Consider the following 27,280-nt stretch of genomic DNA (forward strand, 5'->3'; position numbering starts at 1 on the left):
GGAGAAACTTCGACTGCGGGGAGACATGATAGATGTTTACAAGATTATGCACGGGATGGAGAAGGTAGAGAAAGAAGTACTTTTCTCCCTTTCTCACAATACAAAAACTCATGGGCATTCAATGAAATTGCTGAGCAGTCGGTTAAGAACAAATAAAAGGAGGTACTTCTTCACCCAAAGGGTGATTAACATGTGGAATTCACTGCCACAGGAGGTGGTGGCGGCTACAAGCATAGCCAGCTTCAAGAGGGGGTTAGATAAAAATATGGAGCAGAGGTCCCTCAGTGGCTATTAGCCACAGTGTGTGTATATATGTGTGTGTGTGTATATATATATATATATATATATATATATAAAATTTTTTGGCCACTGTGTGATACAGGCCGCAGTCACACTCACCATTAAATCCATCCCTAACCCGTCGCTATTATACCCTGCAGCTTTTTTACAACAAATTTCCTGATCAGACATCCCTCCATTCTTCAGTTCTAAGCAGCGTTGGTCCCGTCGCTGGTTGATCAGAGGTCTCAACTGGACCTTGTTTCCATACTCGTGCAAGCACAGTACGTAGGATATTCTGCTTGGGTTTTTTTTTTTAAAAAAATAAGGTGCCAGAAAAGGTGGGCGATCTGCCCCCCCCCCATTTAAACACCCAGAAAGGAAGGGGAAGCCCAGGCGCTCTCATTGCTGTCTCTCCGCCTGGCGGGGTGACAGCAAAGGTGGGTGATCTTCCTCCCATGGCAGGGAGACAGCAAAGGTGGGCGATCTGCCTCCCCCCCACATTTAGGAAAGGTCCCCCATGCAAGCACCAGTCGTTTTCGACTCTGGGGTGACGTTGCTTTCACAAAGTTTTCATGGCAGACCTTTTACGGGGTGGTTTTCCATTGCCTCCCCCAGTCATCTATACTTTTCCCCCCAGCAAGCTGGGTACATATTTTACCAACCTCGGAAGGTTGGAAGGCTGAGTCAACAATTGCTGGCGCAATGATATCATTTGGAGTGGGCTCTCGCAGGGAAGCGGATGTGCGCTTGTGTCGAGTCGGCTACAATGGAGAATTCAAACTTAGAAAGTACATGTGGGAGTCGTCGGAAGCATTCCTATTCCGGATTTAATGTACTATCAAAAAAGTCCGCGTCTCAATCGTGGCAGTTCGGGACACGATAGAGTCAACGACCATTGCCAGATGCTGATGTTTGGACAACCACATAAAATCTGACTTGCATCTGGCTTTCATCCATGCCCATTTTGTAAGTTTATCTGCGTCTGACCTCGGCCACAGAGTGTTGGACTGGATGGGCCATTGGCCTGATTCAACATGGCTTCTCTTATGTCCTTCTGTGACACAGAGTGTTGGACTGGATGGGCCATTGGCCTGATTCAACATGGCTTCTCTTATGTTCTTATAGATAAAAGAAGTTATTAATGATGCAAGAAATATAATTTGTTACCATATGTTACCAAATAAAATTGTTTTAACCAGAAAAAAAAATTGGACCAGGGGGTCCAATTCCTGGGGCACCCAAAGCCAAACCTAACTTCACACCAGAGAATCTTTATAGGACCCAAATGCACTACATCCATCTATTTACTCTTTGAACCCTGCTGGCCTGGAACCAATATAAACCCAGTTGCCAACGTCACTACCACATAAAACACAATCTGCTCAAGTTCTGCTCTGGCTGCAGCAAACCCAGATGCCAGCTCTCCAGCCCTGCCCCAAACAACGTGGGGAGAGCTGGCCAAGCATGCTAGTTCTGGGTCTCTCACCCAGATGCCAGCTTCCCTGCCACAGAACGTGCCATCTACAGATGGCAGCTCCCCAGCCCTGCCCCAAACAACGTGGGGGAGAGCTGGCCAAGCACAACAAACATGCTGGTTCTGTCAAGTCGGCAGATTAAATAACGAGTCTTCATTGAAACAAAGTATCTAGTTTATTGATATCATGGCTCTCGACTACAGTAAGATTGAAAGACTAAAGATCATACAGTAGAATGCAATCATATAAGGTACACTTCAAAGGGATTCTTGAGGGAGGGGTACTATGCAGGGCACATTCACACATTGATGTTACATAAGAACATAAGAGAAGCCATGTTGGATCAGGCCAACGGCCCATCCAGTCCAACACTCTGTGTCACACAGTGGCAAAAATTTTTATATATACACACACACTGTGGCTAATAGCCACTGAGGGACCTCTGCTCCATATTTTTATCTAAACCCCTCTTGAAGGTGGCTATGCTTGTGGCCGCCACCACCTCCTGTGGCAGTGAATTCCACATGTTAATCACCCTTTGGGTGAAGAAGTACTTCCTTTTATCCGTTTTAACCTGCCTGCTCAGCAATTTCATCGAATGCCCACGAGTTCTTGTATTGTGAGAAAGGGAGAAAAGTACTTCTTTCTCTACTTTCTCCATACCATGCATTATCTTGTAAACCTCTATCATGTCACCCCGCAGTCGACATTTCTCCAAGCTAAAGAGTCCCAAGCGTTTCAACCTTTCTTCATAGGAAAAGTGCTCCAGCCCTTTAATCATTCTAGCTGCCCTTCTCTGGACTTTCTCCAATGCTATAATATCCTTTTTGAGGTGCGGCAACCAGAACTGCACACAGTATTCCAAATGAGACCGCACCATCGATTTATACAGGGGCATTATGATACTGGCTGATTTGTTTTCAGTTCCCTTCCTAATAATTCCCAGCATGGCGTTGGCCTTTTTTATTGCAAACGCACACTGTCTTGACATGTTCAGTGAGTTATCTACCACGACCCCAAGATCTCTCTCTTGGTCAGTCTCTGCCAGTTCACACCCCATCAACTTGTATTTGTAGCTGGGATTCTTGGCCCCAATGTGCATTACTTTGCACTTGGCCACATTGAACCGCATCTGCCACGTCGACACCCACTCACCCAGCCTCAACAGATCCCTTTGGAGTTCCTCACAATCCTCTCTGGTTCTCACCACCCTGAACAATTTAGTGTCATCCGCAAACTTGGCCACTTCACTGCTCACTCCCAACTCTAAATCTTTTATGAACAAGTTAAAGAGCATGGGACCCAGTACCGAGACCTGCGGCACCCCACTGCTTACCGTCCTCCACTGCGAAGACTGCCCATTTATACTCACTCTCTGCTTCCTATTACTCCGCCAGTTTTTGATCCACAAGAGGACCTGTCCTTTTACTCCATGACTCTCAAGCTTTCTAAGGAGCCTTTGATGAGGAACTTTATCAAAAGTTTTCTGGAAGTCAAGGTAAACAACATCTATCGGGTCTCCTTTGTCCACATACAATTTCTTTCTCAGGCCTGGTTTGGCCTTGAGCATTTCTTGGCTCCAACCTCCCTCGGTGCCAAGCCTGAGAAGGCACGATAAAACTGTTCACATATTCCCATTTCAAAGCAATGCTACATAACAAAGGAAAGGAGGGGGGGTGAGGAGAGTTCAAGCTAGCAGCATTGGAATATAGTATGGCTTTACCCAGGATGCTTTTCCCCTGAACCAGTGATTGGGTGCAGGCTTGACCAGAGTTAGGAGCAGACTTGACAGGTTCTGGGTCTCTCACACAGATGCCAGCTTCCCTGCCACAGAACACACAATCTACAGATGCCAGCTCTCCAGCCCTGCCCCAAACAACACAAGTCTCAAACAAGAAAAGCGGTGGACCACATCTAGCTCCACCTCATTCTGTATCTGACACAAAGCAAGAAGCATTTAGACTTACCTTGAGTGATGGATGGTTGGCATTACCCAGGGTGCACCACAAGTTGCACCCCAAGCCAGAGTTGCACCCCAAATGAGGAAGATCACTGGGAAGGCCTCAGATTGTGTGAGAGGAAGGGAACCATTCCATCTTTCTCATCTCAGCAGCAACACACCAGCTATCACTGTCCCATTAGAGGAACCTCAGCATTGGTATGGCTGCTGGCTGCCTGTCATCATCACTGGTGTCAAGTCAGCTGAATTCAATAACGAGTCTTTGGTTGAAACAAAGTTACTAGTTTATTGGAGACAGAACTGTAGACCATGATAGAGATTGAAGGACTGGGGTACATAGACATTAACCAAGCATTTAAGGTATAGATCAAAAGGATTCCTGAGGGAGGGGCATTCTATGCAGTGTATATTCACATCAGGATGTTACTACTTCGTTCCCAAGCTGAGGCCTTGGCGCTTTCACACTCCCACAGACACTCTGCCTGAGAAGGCTCCACTATCTTGTTCCCATATCATCATTTCAAAGCAGGCTACACAACAAAGGGACAGTGGGGGGATGAGCAAAGTTAGCTAGCAGCATTCAGTGTTCAGTGTGGTTTACCCAGAACCCTTTACTTCTGAACCAATGTTAGGATGATGCAGTTTGACCAAAATACAGCAGACTTGACATACTGCCCCCCCCCAAGCCCCCTCCATGGCACGGGCCCGAGGAAGGAGCTGTCCCCGTTTACAGTCCAGGGCTTCTCGGGCCGGTAGGCTCCAGCATCCCCCTTGGAGGGGGATGGCTGCTGGTGCTTGCGGGTGCCAACTGGACGGTTCCAGACTTTGGCGGAGCAGGCTGCAATGAAACACAGGGTGGATTTTACCAAGTGCAGGAGGCAAATCCAACTCTACCGTCACTGGGTTAATTACTCATTTGATCTTAAATGGACCCAGGAACTTAAAAGCCAGCTTCTTTGAAGGCTGGGAGAGGGGTAGATTTTTCGTTGACAGAAACACTGAGTCCCCAACCTTTAACTCCCAAACTGGCACATGGGACTTGTCGTACTGCTTCTTGTAAGCCTCCTTGGCTGCTTTTAAGTTCTCTTGGATGGCCGGCCAGCACTGGCTGGGTCCCTGCCACCATTGCTCAAAGGCTGAGGATGTCCCTGGGTCCCCCCCTCCAGGTAACATAGGGATCGGTTTGCCCTCATACCCAAAGACCGTTGAGAAGGGGGAGGCTTTGGTAGAGCTATGAGTGCTGTTGTTGTAAGCGTACTCTGCAAATGGGAGCAGGTCTACCCAGTCGGACTGGCATTGGCTCACGAAGCATCGTAAATATTGCTCCAGCACCCCATTTATCCTCTCCGTCTGTCCGTCAGTCTGGGGGTGGTAAGCTGAGCTCAACCCCTGCTCCATCCCTAGTAATTTACAGAACTCCCGCCAGAAGGTGGCAACGAACTGAGGCGCACGGTCGCTAATGACTTTGTCGGGGATTGAGTGGTGTTTTGCCACGTGATCAAAGAACAAAGCGGCCAGTTTCCTTGCGGTGGGTAGTTGTGTGCAAGGGATGAAATGGGCTTGCTTTGAGAAAGTGTCCACCACCACTAAGATCACTGTTTTCCCCCTTGAAGAGGGGAGTTCTACTATGAAATCCATGGATACGATCTCCCAAGGGTGATTGGCCGTCTCCAGTGGCTGTAATAGCCCGGGAGGTTTCCCCCCCCTCTTCTTCGCCATTATGCACACCGGGCAGCTTGTTACAAATTCTGACACGCCCCTTCTAAGGGACGGCCACCAGAACTGCCGGTTTACTAAGTGCAAGGTTTTTACATAGCCAAAATGCCCCACCAATTTGGACGAATGACAGAGTTGCAGGATTTCCCTCCTTAGGGGCATCGGGATGTAAATTTTCTCGCCTTTATACCACAACCCATCTTTCCCCTTTTGCACCCCCTCAGGCCGCCCTCCTCCATCCCTTTCGGTCTCTAAGGCGATGCGATCCCGACTGATCTCATCCAGCTCCCTTTTCTTCTGCGAGTGGGTGGTGACCATAGCCGCCACTTGCGTGGGGGATATTAACGAGTCTACCACCTCCTCCCTCTGGCTCTCGTGCTGTGGGAGTCTGGACAGAGCATCAGCCAGGAAGTTCCGGGTCCCCGGGATGTGTTTTAGGGTGAAATCAAATTTGGAAAAGAATCCCGCCCACCTGATTTGCTTCTCGCTTAGCTTCCTTTTCCCTGTGAGTGCCTCGAGGTTTTTGTGATCGGTCCAGACCTCAAATGGCACCTTAGCTCCCTCTAACCAAGACCTCCAGGTTTTCAACGCAAACATGACTGCGAACGCCTCCTTGTCCCACACTGACCAGTTTCTTTGTTCGTCTGAGAACTTCCGCGAAATATAGGCACAGGGTCGCAGTTTCCCCTCCCCGTCTCTCTGCATGAGAAAGGCTCCTACGGCGATGTCGGAGGCATCGCATTGCACCACGAAGTCTTTTTGCTCATCAGGGTGGCTCAGGACCGGCTCACTTGTGAAAAGTTGCTTGAGCCGGTCGAACGCAGACTGGTAGTGGGGCATTTAGTTTAACCTGGCCCCGGGGCGCTTCACGTCCTCACCTCTCCCCTTCGTCTTTAAGAGCTCAGTCAGAGGCAGGGCAATCTGGACGAATCCCCCTATGAACCCCCTGTAAAAATTTGCAAACCCGAGAAATGATTGGAGCTGTCTGCGTGTCCTCGGGGGGGGCACTCTAATACTGCCTGCACCTTGGCGGGATCCATGGCTAGCCCCTCGCTGGACACTCTGAACCCAAGGTAGTCTAATTCGGTGCGATGGAACTCGCATTTTGACAATTTTGCGTACAACTGGTGTTCTAGCAGGGTGCTCAGTACCTCCCTTACCAATTTCACGTGAGATTGCACGTCCTGGGAATAAATAATGATGTCATCCAGGTACACGACCACCCCCTTATACAGAAATTTTCTCAACACATCACTTATGAAATTCATGAACACCCCTGGCGCCCCCTGCAGCCCAAACGGCATGACCAAATACTCAAACTGCCTCATTGGAGTGTTAAATGCCGTTTTCCACTCATCCCCCTCTTTGATGCGCACTCGGAAGTACGCGTCTCTCAAATCGAGTTTTGTAAAAATCTCCCCCCCCCCCCGACACAGTGTTCAACAAGTCTTTGATGAGGGGGATGGGGTAAGCGTTGGACGTCGAGATCGCGTTTATCCCGCGAAAATCAGTGCAAAGCCTAAGCGATCCGTCCTTTTTCTTTCTGAACAGTACGGGGGCCGCGTGGGGGGCCGTAGCGGGTCTAATGAAGCCCCTCTCCAAGTTCAAGTCTAGGAATTTGCGCAGTTCCTTTTTCTCGGCCCAACCCATCTGGTAGTGTTTGGCCCGGGGCAGACTCTCCCCAGGGGTCAGCTCTATGGCACAGTCAGTGTTCCGGTGGGGGGGTAGCTGATTGGCCTCCCGCTCGCTAAACACTTCCATCAGGTCGCGGTAGGCGCTCAGGACGTGGTGCACCTCCTCCACCAGGACGCAAGCCCTTTCTCTGGCGGCGGGAGCCCGCGGCCCCCGCGCCGAGTTCCACAGATGGTTGCTGCAGTCTGGGTCTGGAAATCTAATGGTCTGGGCTTTCCAGCGGATGAGGGGCTCATGTTTTTCTAGCCACCCCACCCCCCAAACCACCGGGTAAGCGCACGCTGGGGCAATTACAAAAATCTCTTGGTCCCAATGGCCCTCGATCCCCAGGGGGCATGGTTCCGTTTCTTGTGTACAGCCCCCCCCCTATTACCGACTTGTCCATCTGCTCAAACAGCATAGGGTGGGGCAGCTGCAAGCGCTCCAACCCAAGGGCCTCCACCACCTTGGGAGAAATTAGTTCTCTGTTGCACCCCGAGTCTATGAGGGCCTGTATCTGCAGGAACCTCCTCAATTTTGGGTTCAGCAGCTTCACCATTACAAAATACAGTCTTCCCGTAGTTCTCACCGTCAGTGGTGCCTTTTCCCGGTCGACCTGCTGGCTGGCACTGTTCAGAGCAGGTCGGGTCTGTTTCCCGCCGGCTCCTCTTCCCACGCGAGATCAGCCAACTCCGCGGAGAGCCGAACCTCCTCCTCCTGCAGCTCCTCCTGCACCATCAGCGCGCTTCTCTTCGCCGCATCCTTAGGGCGGCTGGGGGGCTTCTTGGGAACCGGGGTGCTCTGTCTCGGCGGCCCCTGCGGTGGGTTACTCCCTGCTGGGGGCTGCGGGCAGTTGGTGGCGAGGTGGTTTGGGTCGCCGCACCGGAAGCAACGGCGGGGCCCCACCAGGGCGGCCGCTGCCGGCTTTTTGGCTTTGGTGGGCTCGGTCTTCCCGGGGGTAGGTTTTGGCGCCCCTTTCCCAGCCAACGCTAGGCGCAGCATCGCCACTCATTTTAGGTTGGTCTCCACCTCGCCCGCCAGTTGGATCCATCCCACCAGCGTATCTGGACTGGCTTGGGTGAGTGCCCGATCCAGGATGCTGGGGTTCAGCCCATTAGTGAAGTGCTCAATCTTCATCACTTCGTTCCAGTTCCGGGCTCTGGCGGCGTTGGCTTGGAAGTCCGCCGCGTACTCCCGGATGGATCGGGCACCCTGCTTCATGTTCCGTAATGCTGATAGCGCTCGGGCTTCCTGCAGGGGGTCCTCGTATTGGGTCAGCAGGGCTTGCACGAACGTGTTCACAAAGTGCAGGACCGGGCTGTTGGATTCGCATAGGCTCACGTACCATCTTTTGGCTGCGCCCCTCAGCTTTGATCCCAGGTAGTCCACTCGGCTGACCTCGTCTGGGAACAAATATCCCCAGTAGTACATGAAGCTGTTCGCCTGGATTGCGAAGTAATTCACCTCCTCCGGGTCCCCGTCGAAGGTGGCATCCAGCTCTCGGCCCCCTCTCAGGTCCCGTGCCGCCACCGGAGTGGCGGGGGGTGCTGCCGGCGCTTGGGGAGCCGCACCTCCCGCAGGGGCGGCTGCCGCCGCTTGGGTTGGGCGGCCTCGGGGCCCCATCGGCCCTGGTGGCGGCGGGCGCGTCCCGGTCACTCCCAGTGCTCTCCCCAGTTGCGCGGTCAGGGTCTGCATCTCTTCCTTGAGATCCCTTATTGCTCCATCAACCTCATGGCGGACCATCGACCGGAACATCTCGTAGTCCTCATCGTGTGGTTCCTTGGGCTTCGGTCCTACGTCCTCCGCCCCGCACTCCACACCTTTGCCTCCGCCGCACGGGGGTTGGGTCACGGGCGCTTCGGCTCCTTCGCCCGGCTCGCCTGGGTTGGTGGCCGCGGCCTCGGCCAGTTGAACCCACTTGGTGTGGCGGGTCATGATCGCCTCCCGGCGGATCGGGGCCTGGTCCATCAGCATGGTGGACGTCCTCAGTTGGTATTGCCGGGTGGTGACCACTAGCTGGAACTGGGGGGGGGAGGCCACGGTCCTTCTGGCACTGTGGATGTGCCAGGGTGTCTCGGCCCCCTCCGCTCTGGCTGGGAGTTCTCCGTTGTCCGGAATCTGGTCGGTCATAGCCTTTCAAGTTGCCGGAAAGGTTGAACTCCAAGATAGGGAGTCCTTCAAAATGTCAAGTCGGCTGAATTCAATAACGAGTCTTTGGTTGAAACAAAGTTACTAGTTTATTGGAGACAGAACTGTAGACCATGATAGAGATTGAAGGACTGGGGTACATAGACATTAACCAAGCATTTAAGGTATAGATCAAAAGGATTCCTGAGGGAGAGGCATTCTATGCAGTGTATATTCACATCAAGATGTTACTACTTCGTTCCCAAGCTGAGGCCTTGGCGCTTTCACACTCCCACAGACACTCTGCCTGAGAAGGCTCCACTATCTTGTTCCCATATCACCATTTCAAAACAGGCTACACAACAAAGGGACAGTGGGGGGATGAGGAAAGTTAGCTAGCAGCATTCGGTGTTCAGTGTGGTTTACCCAGAACCCTTTACTTCTGAACCAATGTTAGGATGATGCATTTTGACCAAAATACAGCAGACTTGACAACTGGCACCTCCCTCTTTCTTCCTCCTGCCCCTGAAAAAAAAAAATGGTTATCCTGGCTGGGCCTTGGGTGCTATTGGTTATAGTTGGGGGCTGCAATGGCCCTTACAGTATTATTAGGCATGTGTGGATGGGGACTGGGGAAATTTGGATTGCTTTGCAGATTTTAAACCAGCATTCACTTTTGGTTTGGGGATGGATGAGGGGTGGGGGGGTGCACTGCCAATCAATTTGTGAGTGAGTTTTTGGGCTGTCTTTGGACTCTAGTCTATGTTTATTGGGAGAGTGTTTTACAACCACCTTCCAAGAGTGGGCCAAGAGAGGATGCAGGCACAAGTAGGGGCTCACTTCATTCACTCTCAAAGTCTACGTTCAGGGAGCCAAACAGAGGTAAGTTGACCTTCAGGAAGACCAACTGCTCAACTGTCCAGGGTTGCAGGCAATTGCGATGTGGGCAACCAATGTTGCCCATATGCGAAAAGACATGCTCGCTCTGCATGCTCGTCGGTGGGCATGAGAGGAGAGGGTCCTACGTCCATCGTCGGTGGCCATGGAGGAGAGGGCCGGCCAGACCCCCTCCTTAGCGACCCAGTAGTCCAAAGGAGATGTTTCATGTGACTCATTGGGCTCCAAAAGATAGTCCCTCACCATCACAGCACCCATCTCTGCTCTCAGGGGCCTACCGCTCCCAGAGGGGCCAACAAGCCGCCCAATGAATGTCATCTCGGCACTCTTCTTGGCATGAGTCTGATGGAAAACACTGCCTAGCCAGGGAGGTTGGGGATGAACAGCAGTGGAAGTGGCAGATGAGCTGCTTCCACCCCCCTCCTCCTCAGCTACTGGCACTGGGGCCGACCTGACTCTGCAGTGCTCGACCTTCTGGGAAAGCTCATCTCGCCAGCGATCAAGCTCGTTGGCCCGCTCAGCGATCGTGCCCTTAAGGTGCGGGTCTAACATGGTCACCATCATGTAGACCTTATCCTGGGTGAGAGTCTGAAAGCAGGCCTCAAGCCCTTCCTGCAGCCTAACAACCATGGTGCACACCACTGGAAGAACATCTGCACGGCCTTGAGAAATGAAGCCAGGTCTTCATGGGCCATGTGGACCATGGGGACAACTAGTGCGATGCTCGCCATGTCAGACAAGAGCATTTCTGTGTGGGTCTTGAAGGGCCCAAGAACCTCCACAGTCTGAGAAATGACCACCCGATCCTCTTGGGCAAGACGGTTCTCATCCCAAAAGACCCTTGTCTCAGAGACAAAGGCATCCAGGGCTGCTCTCTGCTCCACCATGAGCTCCAGCATGGCACAGGTGGAGTTCCAGCGTGTGCTGATGTCACCGATCAGGCGGTGCCCTGGCACGCCTGTCAGTGTCTGTTTCTCACACAGCAGATACGAGTCCGTATTGCTGCGTGAAAAGTGACCCGTGATGTGCCGACACTTCTGGAGCAGAAGTCGGTACTCATGGGTCGCGGCTAGATACCGACGATCCTGGCTTTTCGTCTGGCCCAATGCATTCTTAACCAGGAGGTGGAGAAGGTGGACCACGCAAGGAAGGCGTTTTAGGCCCTGACACTGGACAGCCGCCTTGATGTTGGATTCACTGTGAGTCACCACAAAGCCCGTGGCAACATCCCTGCTGCCTACCCAGCCCTCTAACTGGCATGAGAGGATGGCTCCAAGAGTGTCCGCCGTGTGCAGTGCATCAACTGCTTTGGTGTGCAGCGAGGCCCAGTGATAGCTGGCCTGGCAGCCCTGACCCTGCCTGCCGCTACTGCCACCCCCACCCTGAAGCTCACTGGGTTGCCACCAAAGCGCAGTCAGGGAGAGATATCCCTCGAATGCATGTTGGGAGCTCTAGATATCTGAGGTGAAATGAACAGTCCCCCCGACAGCAGGGGACAAATGCTCCTTCACCACAGATCTGGTCGCCCTGAAAACAGATGGCACAATGGTCCTGCTAATGGTGCGCCAGGTACTTGAGCAACCCTAGCACCCCAGGATGCTCGACCACTGAAAATGGAAGCCCATGGGCAACCAACCTCACAAGGTTCCAGTCGATCACCCTCCTGCCATACCTGATTCCCCCTCTTGGCACACAGGTGCCGCCCCCACCAAACATCTCAGGCAGAGATGGCTGGCGTTCCTGCCCTATCATGGAACTCTCCTGTAGAGCTGAGGAGGTAGTCATGATGGGACGGACCTCCTGGCTGGGTGGTGTTGGCTGCTTGGGCACCCCAGCACCAGCCTGCTTCTCCCCCTTAAGAAGCACCGCCTGGTGGTGCTTCCGCAGGTGGTTCCGCATCCCCCCTGGAGTCAGGTGGGCAGGGTCCCGCCCACGACTGATCCAGGCCCTGCACAGCTGGCACTGCGCATAGCGTGGATCCTCCATAAGTCAGAAATGCTTCCAGACTTCGGAGGTGTATGGATGCCCAAGCTGACCATCAGCTTGGGTGTCCAGAGCCACCTCCTGTGAGGTGCTCGGGGCAGACACACCATGTCTCGGGGTGGCAGGAGGGGCTAGCCGCCGGGGGGAAGTGGGCGAAGATGGAGGCACTTCGTGTGTCTCTATTTCTTCCCCCTCCACCCCATGCGGCCTCCCCTCCTGGCCATCCCCTGAAGGACTGCTGGTGCCCGAAGGAACCGAAGAAGGGGGCTGGTCCTCCTCAACCAGCTTCTCCTCCAGCTCCTGCATGACACTCTGCACCCTCCTTTGTTTTGGTCAGAAAACTGTCCCCAAAGCTCATCTCCAAGGAGGGCTGCTCTTGCTGCCCCTCCTCCGGCTGCTGAGGCAAGCGACATCAGCTGGAGGAGAAACTGCCCGAGCAGCAGACCCCTGATCAGTGCCAGCACCTAATGGCACCTTTGCTGAGGGCACCCCAGCAAAAGCCTCAATGAAGGGCCCAAGGTAGGACTGCTTCATCACACTCCGGCCAGAGGTCGGAGTGCTGGAAGGCGGGTGTGGAGTGGCCCCACGCACAGGTGTGTGTGTGGGGGGGAAACTGGGTTCTCCCCCTTCCCTCCACCCCTCTAGTCTTCTCCTTGGCCTTGCCCCCAGGGCCCCTCTTCTGCTGCCTGTCACTCATGTCACCCTTGGCCAGTCTCACACAACCTGAACTGAGAGTGGAGTTTTTTACAAGCCTAACTTACTACACTGTACCCTGAACCAACAGGTGCCCTGACTTCTTTTTAAAAACCCTCCCACCAAAACTTGTTTGTCTTTTTGGTCCCTAACCTGTCCTTCTTTGGGTTGGGGTAGTAGTAGTCTGGTAAAGTTTAGGAGACTAGGTGATCCTGCCTCTACCTGGCTACAGTTTTTAAAAGGCTACCTTGAGATGAAGGCAATCCTTGTTATTTATTTATCAGTATCAAATTACATAGTAAAGTAGATGAACAGCATTTTCAGAATGCCTCTCCCTTGAATACTGCGTTACAAATAAAATTCAGAAGATTTTCTTATATGATGTACTCGGTTGTCTTAAAACTGTGCATTGAAGTCAAAGATTCCATTTTGGCATGTTGCCTGCATGGTTATTTCTGTACTTCATTTTCACAAGTGTCTGTCCTTTGAGATGCAACCCTCGCATCCTCCAAGACAAGAGAAAGTTTCCTATTCTGGGCGTAGCCCCCAAATACCCTGTTTCTGCCCTGCAGGACCACTGGGCCCTATCCTGGCAGAGGTGCACAGAGAGGCCTGAGACAGCGTTTCATAAAGCCAATGAGATGGCTTCCGGCCACCAGGCCTCAGAGGGGCAAATTCCTATTCGCTACAATGGAAGAAGGAGTGGGCCCTGTGTTTGTGCACGTGTGTGTGTGACTGAATGTAGAATAATGGGAGGAGAAAAACAGATACAAATTCTCCTCAGAAATGTCAACAGTTTTATACCAAATGAACTTAATGATTTCTCACCTGGATTACACAAGCAAGTGAATATACTATGGAAGCATTGCTAGACCAGAACTGGGGTTGTTTCATACTGCACTACTCCTGGGATCTGTGCTGGGACAAAGCAGGACTGAACGGAGTCTCACTGGGAGCGTGACCTCTAATTTAACACATGCAGGTCACTGCTGTGTTCAGGAGAAGAAAAGGGCTGTCAGGACAGAGATAAACTGGAAGAGAAGTACAGAAGCCTCAATGCCAGGTAACCTGGGAGGAGGAGAGTGGGGAGACGGAGGCAGAGACCCCTTCTTGATCCCTTGGAGTGGCCCAATATCAGTGGAAGTCCGGCTTCTCTGGGAAGGTGCAGCCGGAACGCTTGATGATCACGCTAGCGGCGTAGTGTCTGGCACGGATGCACTCCGTCAGCGGCTGGTCGTACACGAGCTGTGAGAGGAAACCTCCCACAAATGCATCTCCTGCTCCGTTGGTGTCCACAATCTCGCTCTGGTCACTGATTAACACGGGGAAGGATCGCACTTCAGAATCTGTGGCCATGATAGTATCATCCTTCCCTTGGGTAAAGACGACAATTCGCTGCCTTTTCTGGTTCACTTTTGGCAGGGCTTGTGCCTTCCGGGCAATCTCTCTGATGTCTTCAGTCTCAAAGCCTTGCTCTCGAGCAAACATGGCAGCCTCCGTCTCATTCCCAAAAAGGATGTCTACATAAGGCATCACTTTCATCATCGGCTCCTTGTAGAACTGGCTAATGAATGGCGCAGAAAGATTCAAACTGAAGATCTTGTTATTCGTTGAGGCCTGAGTGGCCACTTTTAGAATGGATTTAGGTGACACGGTCAAAAAGAAGCCTGCAATGTAATAAACTTTAGCCTTTTCCACCAGCTTCCAGTTCTTTTCCAGGTCAAGGTGCTTCTCCTTCTCCAATTAGCAGCAGCCAGGTTAGCAACAAGAGATCTCTTGTCCCTTGTGATGCAGGCAGCACACGTTCCAGTTGGTTCTTTACTCTGTTCATAATAATGGGCATCCATGTGGGCTTCTTCAGCTTTCTTCTTTAGGATCTCACCAAATTTGTCTGTTCCGATGCACCCAAAGAACGTTCTCACTTTATAAGGATGCCGGATCATCCACTGAGCCACTTTGACGGAATTCTGAGTAGATCCACCAGCATGATATTCTACTTTGAATTTTTTCACAAGTTCTTCAAATAGCTCTTTATGTTTCTCTTCTGCCAAGATCTGGTCATTTGGCTTCAGTCCATATTTGTCCAGGAAGTCCTTGTCCACTACTGCACAGATGTCAAGGAGGGGATTGCCCATTCCAAAAAGGATATTTTCACTCAGCGTGGGCATGGCGTCGGTGTCATCTGGGGAAGACTTCCTCGGTGGCGGCGGGCAAGAGAGAGAGACACAGGTGGCGGCAGCAGGAGGGACTCTTCTCTGCTCGCTCAGCCACCTGAGGCGAAGCGAGCGGCAGCCCTGCCGCCATGCCAGCCCCCGCCTCCCCAGGCCGCCGCAATCCTTGTTATATCCTCCTAATTAAACTTCTCCTAACTAGATCCTGGGACAAACCAGATTTCCTTGCAAACTAGAAATCAGGTGTCCCCTATAACTAGAGAGAAGCTGTGGTTTATGTCAAGTCAGCAGATTCAATAACGAGTCGTTGTTGATACAAAGAAACTACTTTATTGATACTGATACTTGAGGCTAAGCCAGCATTGAAAGACTAAAGAATAACCTGTAGATACATTGCATATATGGGTCACTTCAAAGGGATTCCTAAGGGGGGAGGATTATGCAGGGCACATTCACACATTGATGTTACCAATTCGTTCTCAGGCTTGATGGCCTTGATTGTAGTGGGCTCCTGACGCCCTTCTGAGAGCCAGGCCTGAGAAGGCACAGATAAGACTTTCACATCTTTCCATTTCAAAGCAAGGACACTCACTACAGGAAGGGAGGGGTAGGGAAGGTACGAGCTAGCAGCAATTGAATATACTTTGGTTCTACCCAGAATGCTCTCTGACTGAGCCAGAGTTACAGACAGACTTGACAGTTTACCCTATGGAAATCTAACGATGCACCAGCTTTCAGTGACTGAAAGCAAGATGCACTGCAACCCTAGTCTCTTTAAAAGGTAGCCTGATGTGGCCTAGTAGTCATGCTGCCTTTTATGAGAAACCTAAAATCTTTTTAAATTGCCCCTATCTGGTCTAGTTGAATTTTGAAAGAAAATAAAGCCCTAAACTGGATTTTTTTTTATTTCAAAAAACACAATACCTAAAACCAACTTTATTAGTGGGGCAGCCTATTTAGTGGCCTTAGCCAAACTGAAAGCACCCTCAGACTCCAAAGATAACTCTTTAAAAACATGAAAGTGACCCACACCACACAGCCCACACACCAACCCCCACATCAACCAGAGGTAATTTAAAAAAACCAAAACGTGACAGAAAGAAACTTAACTTTTAACTCACCCACCCCAAAACCAGAACCAGGAAAAGGGACAACAGAACAGGATGCAAAACCAACAACAACAGAATAGACCCAAACAAATAACTGAGAAAAGGCCAAGAAACTCAACTGTTAAAAAAGTGACCTTTTTAACAATAAAAAACCTCAGGCCAAATCAGTCAACAACATCCCCCCGCCAAAAAAACAAACAAAAACAAGAACCAGGAAAAGGGACAACAGGACACGAAGCAAAACCAACAACAACAGATCCAAATCACTGAGAAAAGGCCAACAAACTCAACTGTTAAAAAGTGGCCTTTTTAACAATGAAAATTAGGCCAAACAGCCCCCCCCCCCAAGAACCAGAACCAGAGGAGATAAAGGAACAATAGCAGCACAACACAGCAGCAACAAATCAAACACAGAATCCTTTTAAAACAGTAAAAAAACCTTTACTTTTAACAATACAGGAACTTTACCAACCCCTCCCCTCCAAAAAACCTTCACCCTAACCCCAAGAAATCCAAGCCACCCAAATCAAGAAAAGTAAAAGGACACTGCACTTTTAAAAGTCCTCTCACTAAAGTAAGATATAGGCAAATTGGCAACCCCCCCACCCTTGGCCCCCACCCCCAGCAGAACCCCCTAACCTCAAATAAGCTACCCAGTACCCACCCACCCAAATCTGGATAAGTAAAGGGACTCTGAGTCTTAAAAAGTCCTTTTACTAAGTAAAATAAAAACAAGAACCCCAAGACTGTCTTACCTTAGATGACTTCTCTTCTCCAGGCAGGTCAGGCAAGGCTGAGAGAGAGCAGCAGCAGCTGAGGCCAATGGCCAGCACAGCACAATCTCTCTCACACACCAACACCAACACAGCAGCAATGGAATGGAGTCCAGCCAGGCAGACTCCTTAAAAAGGTTCCCTGGCCCTACACAGAGCAGCTTCAAAAATACCACTGCTCTGTGATTGACCAGAGAACAGTGTTTCCTTGGATACCCAAGTAAACAAAAGAACAGCCCAGCCATCAGCTTCACAACAGCCCTGCAAAGCATGCATTTGCAATGCATTTTGCAAATGCATGCTTTGGATTGGTTACTGGGGCTCCTCCTCCACTCCCTCCCTGATCCCAGGGAGGCTATGGGAGAGGCGGGAAAAGGCTTCCAAAGGTGGGAAAGGAGGCAAGCAGCTCCCCTGAGGCGGCAGAAGCTTCTTTCCCACCTTTTCTATGGACTTCCGTATACTTCCGAATATTGATTCGGAAGTATACGGGGAGCCATATACAGCTCCCATATAATGGTTTCCAATTGGATTCGGAAGTATATGGCGCAGTACATTTCCGAATCAGGGGGTATTCAGAGGTTTATTCGGTTGGCCAAACCAAATGCACACCCCTACTTACATTCTCCTTTATCTCCTTCCCCCACAACAGATACCCTGTGTTGTAGGGACCTTCTCTTTCCATATATGCCTGGGAGGTTGTTACGTTTGGCCTCCCAACATCTGTTGGCTGTCCCTGGACCAAGAGACGCCTGCCTCGCCTCAACTAGGGCCAGGGCCTTTTCAGTCCTGGCCCCAACTTGGTGGAATCAGCTCCCTATTGAGATCCGGGCCCTACCTGGCTTATTATCCTTCCGTAGGGCCTGTAAAACAGAGCTGTTCCGCCAGGCTCTAAGCTGAGGCTGCGGGCGTCTCTTCTTGATCTGGTTGGCCTTCCCTGCCAGCACTATCATCTGTGCTAGGAAATGGAATAAAAACTGCCATCCCTATGAGATATCATGATGTGAGACGGCTAGGCTGGGCAATATGTGATGTCATGGTAATCTGAGTGCTGTTGAGTTGTCTGTTTATAAAATGTTTTATTGTACTTTATTGTTTTATCATATGTTGTATTCTGCCCTGAGCCCTACAGGGAATGGGCGGAATAGAAATATACTAAAATAAATAGGTGGGGCTGAGAGAGCTCTCCCAGAAGCTGCCCTTTCAAAGACAACTCCTACGAGAGCTATGGCTGACCCAAGGCCATTCCAACAGGTGTGCCAGCAATGTTGGGAGGGGATCCCCACCGGCCCACTGCAGGCTGGCGGGTTGGGGACCCCCAAAGTGGGAGAACCCCTGCCCCACCAGGGAGCATGGCAGCCCTGGGTGCCAGCAGTATGCAGACATAGAATCATAGAGTTGGAAGGGTCCTCCAGAGTCATCTAGTCCAACCCCCTGTACAATGCAGGAAACTCACAAACACCTCCCCCTAAATTCGCAGGATCTTCATCGCTGTCAGATGGCCATCTATCCTCTGTTTTAAAACCTCCAAGGAAGGAGAGCCCACCACCTCCTGAGAAAGCCTGTTCCACTGAGGAATCGCTCTAACAGTCAGGAAGTTCTTCCTAATGTTGAGCCGGAAACTCTTTTGATTTAATTTCAATCCATTGGTTCTGGTCCTACCTTCTGGGGCCACAGAAAACAATTCCACACCATCAGCCCTTCAAGTACTTGAAGATGGTGATCATATCACCTCTCAGCCACCTCCTCTCCAGGCTAAACATCCCCAGCTCCTTCATAGCAAAACATAGCAAAAGAGAGGGAAGATGGCTTCCCAGATTGATCTGTGCTGCTCTGCATTGTGATGACAATGAGGGATCCTCTGAAGTAGGGGAAAGGAAGCATCAGACTGGGTGCATCAGACTGAGAGCCAGTTTGGTGTAGTGGTTGTGTGGACTCTTATCCAGGAGAACTGGGTTTGATTCCCCACCCCTCCACTTGCACCTGCTGGAATGGCCTTGAGTCAACCATAGCTCTCGTGGGAGTTGTCCTTGAAAGGGCAGTTGCTATGAGAGCCCTCTCAGCCCCACCCACCTCACAAGGTGTCTGTTGTGGGGGGGAGAAGATATAGGAGATTGTAAGACGCTCTGAGTCTCTGATGCAGAGAGAAGGGCAGGGTATAAATCTGTGCAGTCTTCTTCTGAGAGCCAGTTTGGTGTAGTGGTTAAGTCTGCAGGGAATTGATCTCTATGGTCTGGAGATCAGTTGTGTAGTGGGAGAGCTCCAGGTCCCAGCTGGAGGTTGGCAACCATACCAAAGAACCCCATGGTTGCTACACCAAGGCAGGCAATAGCAAATTATCTGGGAGAACCGGGTTTGATTCCCCACTTCTCCACTTGCACCTGCTGGAATGACCTTCGGTCAACCATAGCTCTTGTAGGAGTTGTTCTTGAAAGGGCAGCTGCTGTGAGAGCCATCTCAACCCCACATACCTCACAGGGTGTCTGTTGTGGGGGGAGAAGATATAGGAGATTGTGAGCCACTCTGAGTTGAAGGTGGAATATAAATCCAATGTCGTCTTCTTCTTCTTTGATGTAACTCTTTCTAAGCTATGGCAGGGCCCAGATGATCCTCATCTTGTTAGATATCAGAAGCTAACCAGGGTTGGAGACCACCAAGGAATAGGCTTGCCAGTTGTTTGTTGGAAAGTATCTGGAGATTTTGGGAGTGGAGCCTGGGGAGGGGAAGGATCTCAGCCAAGTACAATGCCATAGACTCTATCCTCCAAAGGAGCCATTTTCACCAGGGAATTGATCTCTATGGTCTGGAGATCAGTTGTGTAGTGGGAGAGCTCCAGGTCCCAGCTGGAGGTTGGCAACCATACCAAAGAAGCCCATGGTTGCTACACCAAGGCAGGCAATAGCAAATCACCTCTGAACATCTCTTGACTTGAAAAGCCCAAAGGCTCACCGTAAGTCAACTTGACAACACTTTCTACCACCGATGTACATAGGAAATCACACAGCACTTGTGTCAATGATGTGCACATTTCCTACACTGCTGGAAATAGAATGCCCCTTTCCAAGAAGTTCCAGCTCACATGACCCAGCTGAGTCTCTGCCCTTTGGAGCCTGTGCAAGAATCACATTTTCTACTAACTGGCTGATTTTTTTTTTTTTTTTGTGTAGTGGTTAAGTGTGTGGACTCTTATCTGGGAGATCCAAGTTTGATCCCCCACTCCTCCACTTGCAACTGCTGGAATGGCCTTGAGTCAGCTCTCACAGAGCTGTCCTTGAAAGGGCAGCTTCTTTGTGAGCTCTCTCAGCCTCACCTACCTCACAGGGTATCTGTTGTGGGGGAGGAAAGTAAAGGAGATTGTAAGCCAGTCTGAGATTCAGAGTGAAGGACAGGATATAAATCCAGTATCATCATCGCCATCATCATCTCTTCCTCCTCCTTTTCCTTCTTTTTAACTGGAGTTAAATGCAGCATTCAATTAGTTCCATCAGCTCAATGAGCAGAACGTAACACATGTGGCGCTCCTCCATTTTTATAGATCTAAAAAATATATTTTAGAAAGAAATGTGGAAATAAAATTTAATAAAACCGCACCAGGTTTCCATGCAACAAAAAATATCCCTGGGTTTATTTGAAATGTACACACATGAAAATTAATATGATGACTGTTAGAATACTTGGCTTCAAACTTCAAACCTTTTATACTTGAGTAGTCCCACTGATTGCAGCACTGCTGAGGTCTGGACAAGTGCTCGTGCACAAGACAGACAAGTGCCTGATGTCTAAAGTTACTTATTTATATGCATTTAGTTAAATGTTTTCACTGAGCAAACAGCATAGGGGTATGAAGGCAAATGTTTGTCGACTGTGTCAATATTTTAATAGGATCTTTTCTGGAGGAACCAGGGAGACACTTAAATGTAGTTACAGCACAGAGGTAAAGCAGTGACTTTATTATTTTTTTACTGGTAATGTTTGTTATGTATCATAATTCTCACTAGACTTGAGCTTGAAGCATGCTTCCATTACTCTCCAGAATCCTGGTGCCTACATTCCGATTGGCCGTTCTCTTAGAACCAGCCAATCAGGACGTGAGGCATTTCTTCCAGGCAATGCAAATGAAGGATTCTGGAGAGACCAATAGGAGGGATTGCCACCAACGAAAGGGGGCGTGTTTAACTCAGCCACAGTGCATATATTGAGTGGAGTGGCCTATGCTGTTCGTGGCTGTTCCTTCTTGAATAAACTGTGGCTGCTTAGTTAACAGCTGACTAAACTCACTTTACAGTATTAAGGAAGGAAGGAAGGAAGGAAGGAAGGAAGGAAGGAAGGAAGGAAGGAAGGAAGGAAGGAAGGAAGGAAGGAAGGAAGGAAGGAAGGAAGGAAAGCAACTTTAACTTTAAATGCATTTAACTTGGTGAAGTGATTTAAAGAGAGAAATGCCCTCTCCAGGTTGCCAATATGTCGCTGGGGCTTCAAGAGCCACACAATATGTGTGAAAGAGCCATATGTGGCTTCTGAGCCGCACTTTGACCTCCCCTGCGCTGCACCAATCTGGCTTTCACCTTCCTTTGAAGCCAATGTGGTGTGGATAAACAGCACTTGCTGCTTTCAGAATGTGCAAAATGTGAGTAGAGATGAAGTGAAGACATTTGGGTACGTGTCAACCATATTGTGTGTGCGTGCCCATTAGGGTTTTTGAACAAACAATGTAATGTCTCTAGCATTCTTAGAATCTGGCTGCCCCAGTGGATTTTTCAGAAGCTACACGATTACTACTTCATTTAAAAAATAACCTGTGAGCAGAAGTATTGAACTTGCCCTTTGCATTGACAAGCATTATCTGATTTCTCTTGATGGTTATGCTTTATTGTTGCTTTGTATGAGTGTAGCGCACAATCTAATTTGTATTGATGACACAGTTTACTAAATGAATTCTACAAGCAAAACCACTTGGGTTATCGCCAACGATTCTCAAAAACAGCCGATCGGTTTTACAAGAACACAATCTGAGGTGCAGGTGAAATTAAAGGGCTGGTTTTCTATTGAGAAAGAGCCTGTGGTGCAGAGTGGGAAGCTGCAGTATTGCAGTCCAAGCTCTGCTCAGGACCTGAGTTTGATCCCGGTGGAAGATGGGTTCAGGTAACCAACTCATGGTTGACTCACATATCCATCTTTCTGAAGTAGGTAAAATGAGTGCCCAGCTTGCTGGGGTTAAAATGTAGATCACCGCAAGCCACCCCATAAAAAGTCTGCCAAGAAAATGTTGTGATGTCACCCCATGGGTCAGTAACGACTCAGCGCTTGTACTTTTATAGGGTTTCCAAGTCCCTCACGGCCTCCAGTGGGAGACTTTATTCACCTACACAATGGCGTCACCCAGAAGTGATGTCATCATGCTGGCGATGTTGCTTGGCAGCCACTCTAGGCATTTCCAGGAAGACTCTATGGTTTTCCCAGATGCTCTAGTGATTTGGGAGGGAAAAACTCTATGGTACCTATTGTGATTCTTAAAAGAACTGTTTGTGCATACTGATAAGATATGGCTGTGAGCTGTTGCTGTTGCCTAAGCATGGGTTCCGGAGTGTAAAAATAGCGGCCAGAGGAAATGTAAAGGAAACACAAACTTGAACCTAGGACTCGTGTCGCTGCTACTACACCTGCTGACTCGTTCTTCAAAAAGAAACAGCCGGGCTTTCTGCATCTCTCAACAGGAAGACAAGAAGACAGTGGATTTTCATACCTGGCAGCATTTAAAGTTTGAGTTTCTACCAAGGACTGTTTATTTGCTTTGAAGGACATTTAAGAATTACAGTGATAAAGTGGTTGAGTGAAAGAGTGCTTTGCACTTATATTGCAACATTTGGTGCACGGTGTTTTTCTTGCTTTGCCTAAACTCCACACCACAAGTTTCCTTGTTTATCTTAATCCCCAGGTGGGGGCAGGGGATCCCCCGGTATGGAGGCCCTCCCCCCGCTTCAGGGTCATCAGAAAGCGGGGGGGGGGAAATGTCTGCTGGGCACTCCATTATTCCCTTTGGAGACGGATTCCCATAGGGTATAATGGAGAATTAATCCGCTAGTCTCTAGTGCTCTGGGGGGGACTGGTTTTTGAGATAGAGGCACCAAATGTTTGGCATAGCATCTGGTGCCTCTTCTTGAAATACCCTCCAAGTTTCAAAAAGATTGAAACAGGGGGTCCAATTCTATGAGCCCCGAAAGAAGACACCCCTGTCCATTATTTCCAATGGAGGGAAGACATTTAAAAGGTGTGCAGTCCCTTTAAATGTGATGACCAGAACTCCTTTTGGAGTTCAATCATGCTTGTCACACCCTTGATCCTGGCTCCACCCCCAAAGTCTCCTGGCCCCATGCCCAAAGTCCCCAGATATTTCTTGAATTGGACCTGGCTACCCTAAGAGGAACAGAAATTGTTAAGTGGGTCTTAGTAGATGGAACAGTCTTTGAACATATTTTGAACATCCATCCCCCTGTTTTAATAGCTGTGTTTGATTTGCAGTGCTAAATGCCATACCAAGTTAATTCCGAAATCAATGTTTTATGAACCACACAGAGCTCAGTACATCGTAGCACTGATCATTATCAACTTGGAAAGGGAAGATGGTTTGGATTTTTCAAAAACCCCACTTGAAAAATGAATGTGAACTGACAAGGTCTGTGTGTGTAGAAAATATAATTCATAGGAAGCCAAAATGCCAGCTCAAGTCCCCTCGACTCTAAACCTGCCAAGGTTTGTCCCCATTGAATATAGCTGCTTCGTATCTGTTTGTATCTGAGCCCAGCATTATTTTGAGTGTTACAGCAGTGTCTGTAAATTCATAAAAAGGAAAGTGCGTCACCGGCAGGTGACAGAACCCGCAAGATTTACATTGGCGCTTTCTTTTTGGAAACAAATTGCAGAAGTAGATGGTCTCAGGATTCATATTTCGAACCTTTACTCTTCTTTATTATTACAAGCATGCCAGTGCCTTTTTATATTCTTGCAGAGTAAGCACTGTGCATAACAAAATTCCTGTTCTTCCTTTTAATAATAGAAAAATCTTTGTACTCTTCAGCATTGAATCAAACATTCCATTGTTCCTCCAGTGACTTTTTGAAAGGTAGTCTGCATGTATTAAATATTGTGAATACTACCTACAAAGCATTCCTCCTGTGAAAATATAAGGCAATACTAGGTGGATGGGGCTGAGAGATTTCTGAAAGAACTATGATTGGCCCAAGGTCACCCAAGTAGCTGTGGAGGAGTGGGGAATAAAACACACTTCTCCAGATTAAAATCCACCTCTTTAACCACTATACTACATTGGCTGTCTCAGCATGAGGAGACCACAAGTTGTGTTATGAGGATGCATAGTTTTGAGCTAGGCTTCCCAATCCCCTGGTCCCAGCAAGACAACCCCCAGTTTCCCAGGCTCCATCCTGACCCCAGCCAGCTGGCCAGTGGGTGAAGCCACCATGTGCTTTTAGATCTCTGCAGGTCTAGAAGCCTGAGAACACCTTTTTTTAAAAAGAAAAGTGTGTGTATGCCTTTAAATTTGAGCAAGAAGTGAAAGCTGCATCGGGAGGGACTAGCAGCAGAGTGTCAAGCATGGTAAAAGCTCAATGGTAATCTATGGTTTTAGGGCCCTCCATAAAGCTGGTCTGTGAAACATCATGGAGAGTCGGTATTGTTTGGCTCTGTTATTCTCTCCCCCCCCCCCTTCTTGCTTTATTGCTTTGGGTAGTAGAATTGTGAGAAACGAAACTAGCAGCAAGAGGAAAAGAATGAACACCTTCCCATACATTCCTGCATGGGAGTGTAGGCCATCTGGGAAAGCAAGGAGAAGACACTGATAACATTGTGGGAACATAGACATTTATGATAGTTTATGTGTTGGCTGGCATTCCTTACCCTCTCCTTTGAGGATCTTTTGAAGTATGTCTTAAAAGAATTGTATCAATGTGGTTTTAGCATTACTCTCAAAGTCCTGAACCAAGAGAGCATCTCAATTTAGCAATAAATGCAGTTTTGAATCTACTTGACTCGTTCTTTTGAAAATCGCATGCTTGACATTTTGAGAGTGATCCTAGAAGAAATTTAATGGCCCTGGCAACTTTGTAACTGGATGGCTGAAAAGATTCCAGAGAGCAGTGAACTTCTAGAACCTGAAGAAAGGGTGAGAGCACCAACACCACCATGGCACGTGCTGGATGCCCGGAGAGTCGCGGGGAGAGGCTCACTCCTCCATATCCAACAACTCTCGGTAACTCCCCGTCAGTGGCAACCGTGCACGTCTACCACCATGATGGATGAGGCTCAGAGATGCTATTCTGACCAGACACATGTGTCGGGTGAGAATGACTATGGGAGCTGATGAGGTGGAAGAACCTGGGGAGGAGTGCGGTGCTGCTGCTACCGCACAGGAAGAAGCAGAGGCCCCCCTGTTGGAGGCGGAGGGGGAAGGATCCCAAGAGCCGTCGGGTCCTGGGGAAGAAGAAGATGAAGGGGCCCAAGAGTTTCGCCTGATGGTGAGGAGGGAGGTCGAAGAAGTCACCAAGGGGTTACAGGATAAGATGCAAGCGGCAGCCACCCTCATGGCCAAAGAATTCAGTAAGCAAGTCGATCGTATCCTGAGACTGATAGACCCAAGGGGACTCCCGCAACTGCCTGCAGCTAGGCCCTCAGTGATCCCATCCAGGGCGCAACCAGTGAGGGGGCCCCTTCCCCAAGAAGGGGGATGAGGAAGAGAGTTAGATGCCACCTTTGATGGGGACCCAAAAGAAGTAAAATACTTCATCATCCAAGCCAATAGCTACCTGCACTATTGGGGGAACACTTTCCTAGATGAGTTTAGCAGGGTTGACTACCTCAGGTCGAAACTGAAAGGAGCAGCTAAGCGCTGGTACGTGAGCTTGTATGCCTTGATGAGCCCTGAGCTGGATGACGTCGCTACCTTTCTCCAGGCGCTACTGACCCAGTATGAGGATCCCCTGCAGGAAACCCGTGCACTGGCCGCCCTGAGGGACATCCAGCAATGCTCCAAATCGATCCGCGAATATGCTGCCGAGTTCCGCTCTAACGCAGCTAAGGTGAGGGGAAGGAGTGAGCTGATGAAGATCGAGCATTTCACTGGGGGTGAGGAGCGGGAAGAACCTCAACCAGAGGAAGAGATCCCAAACAACCTGGTCCAGACGAAGAGGAGGAAGAGGAAATCGGGCCAGTCAAACGGGGAATACTCCAGACAGTGAGAAATGAGATGGCTGACATAGCCAGGGGCCTGAGGAATGAGATCCAAGCTAACGCCACCTTCATGGCACAAGAGATCAGAAGGCAACTCGAACGCATGCTGAGACCCGCGGACCTGAGAGGAATTCAGGTACCCCCCATTGGGAGACCACCGGCAGTCCCGCCACCACCAGCCCCAGCCAGCACCCGTTCCTCGAGATTATGGTAGAGGGAGGGAACTAGATGCTATGTTCGATGGGGATCCCATCGAAGTGGGAATATTTTCTATCCAAGCCAATAGTTACATGCACTATTGGGGGAACACCTTTCCTGACTAATTTAGCCGGGTGAACTACCTGCGGTCAAAGCTGAAAGGGGCCGCCAAAAGATGGTACATGAGCCTGTACAAGACCAGGAGCCCTGAATTAGATACAGTAGCCGCGTTCCTACAAGCTCTGCTCACACAATACGAAGACCCGTTACAAGAAACTCGAGCGCTGGCCGCCCTCCGAGACATGCAGCAGGGGTCAAAATCGGTACGTGAGTACGCAGCAGAATTTAGGGCCAACACAGCCAAAGTCCGGGGTTGGAATGAGCTAAATAAAATATAACAGTTCCAGAGGGGCTTAAACGCAAGCGTGTTAGACAGAACCCTACAGCAAGTTCGTCCCACCATGCTGGTGGGGTGGGTGCAGCTGGCAGGCAAAGTGGAGACTAACATGAAATGAGTGGCCCTACAACGACAACAGCAGCATGGGGAAAAGGGGGGATGTGAGTCTCGGTCAGGGGCAAAACCCAAAGGAAAGAAGGCCACCCCAGCTGGGGGAGCCACCAAGCCGCAGACCCCTTGCAGATGCTTCGGATGTGGGGATCAAAATCACCTAGCGGCCAACTGCCTGGAACGACCTCAAGGCCCCCCCTTGCTCCAAAACCCAGCACATCAGCACCCAAGAAGACCTCAACCCGCCCCAAAGAATTGGCTAAGGGGAGCACCATAGCCACTACTTCCATGGACGAAGAAACCATCATCATCGATAAGCTGAGTGAGATGTCCTGGGAGGACAAGCCGGTGGGAAACGGGAGTGACCTGCACTGAGAAGTGCCGAGCAGCAGGTCATGGAATTAACGGCACAATTGAGGGTGAGGATAACTGGATCTTTATTTTTTGTCCCATTGACTTTATTAAATTTGAAACTAAAGAGAT

At 49.8% G+C, this 27,280-nt stretch overlaps 1 protein-coding gene across 1 annotated transcript in view; it reads right to left on the reverse strand.

Annotated features, from left to right (window-relative positions):
• Nucleotides 1-13,849: 13,849 nt before the first annotated feature.
• The window catches only part of LOC132568065 (adenosine kinase-like), an 81,920-nt gene continuing 68,489 nt past the window's right edge, over nt 13,850-27,280 (reverse strand). The window contains 2 exon segments of the mRNA XM_060233534.1: nt 13,850-14,546; nt 14,549-15,000. Coding sequence (XP_060089517.1) covers nt 13,939-14,546; nt 14,549-15,000 — 1,060 coding nt within the window. The 3' untranslated portion in view covers nt 13,850-13,938.

This window comes from Heteronotia binoei, chromosome 3 (genome assembly GCF_032191835.1).
Source record: "Heteronotia binoei isolate CCM8104 ecotype False Entrance Well chromosome 3, APGP_CSIRO_Hbin_v1, whole genome shotgun sequence".
Taxonomy (NCBI): Eukaryota; Metazoa; Chordata; class Lepidosauria; order Squamata; family Gekkonidae; genus Heteronotia; species Heteronotia binoei.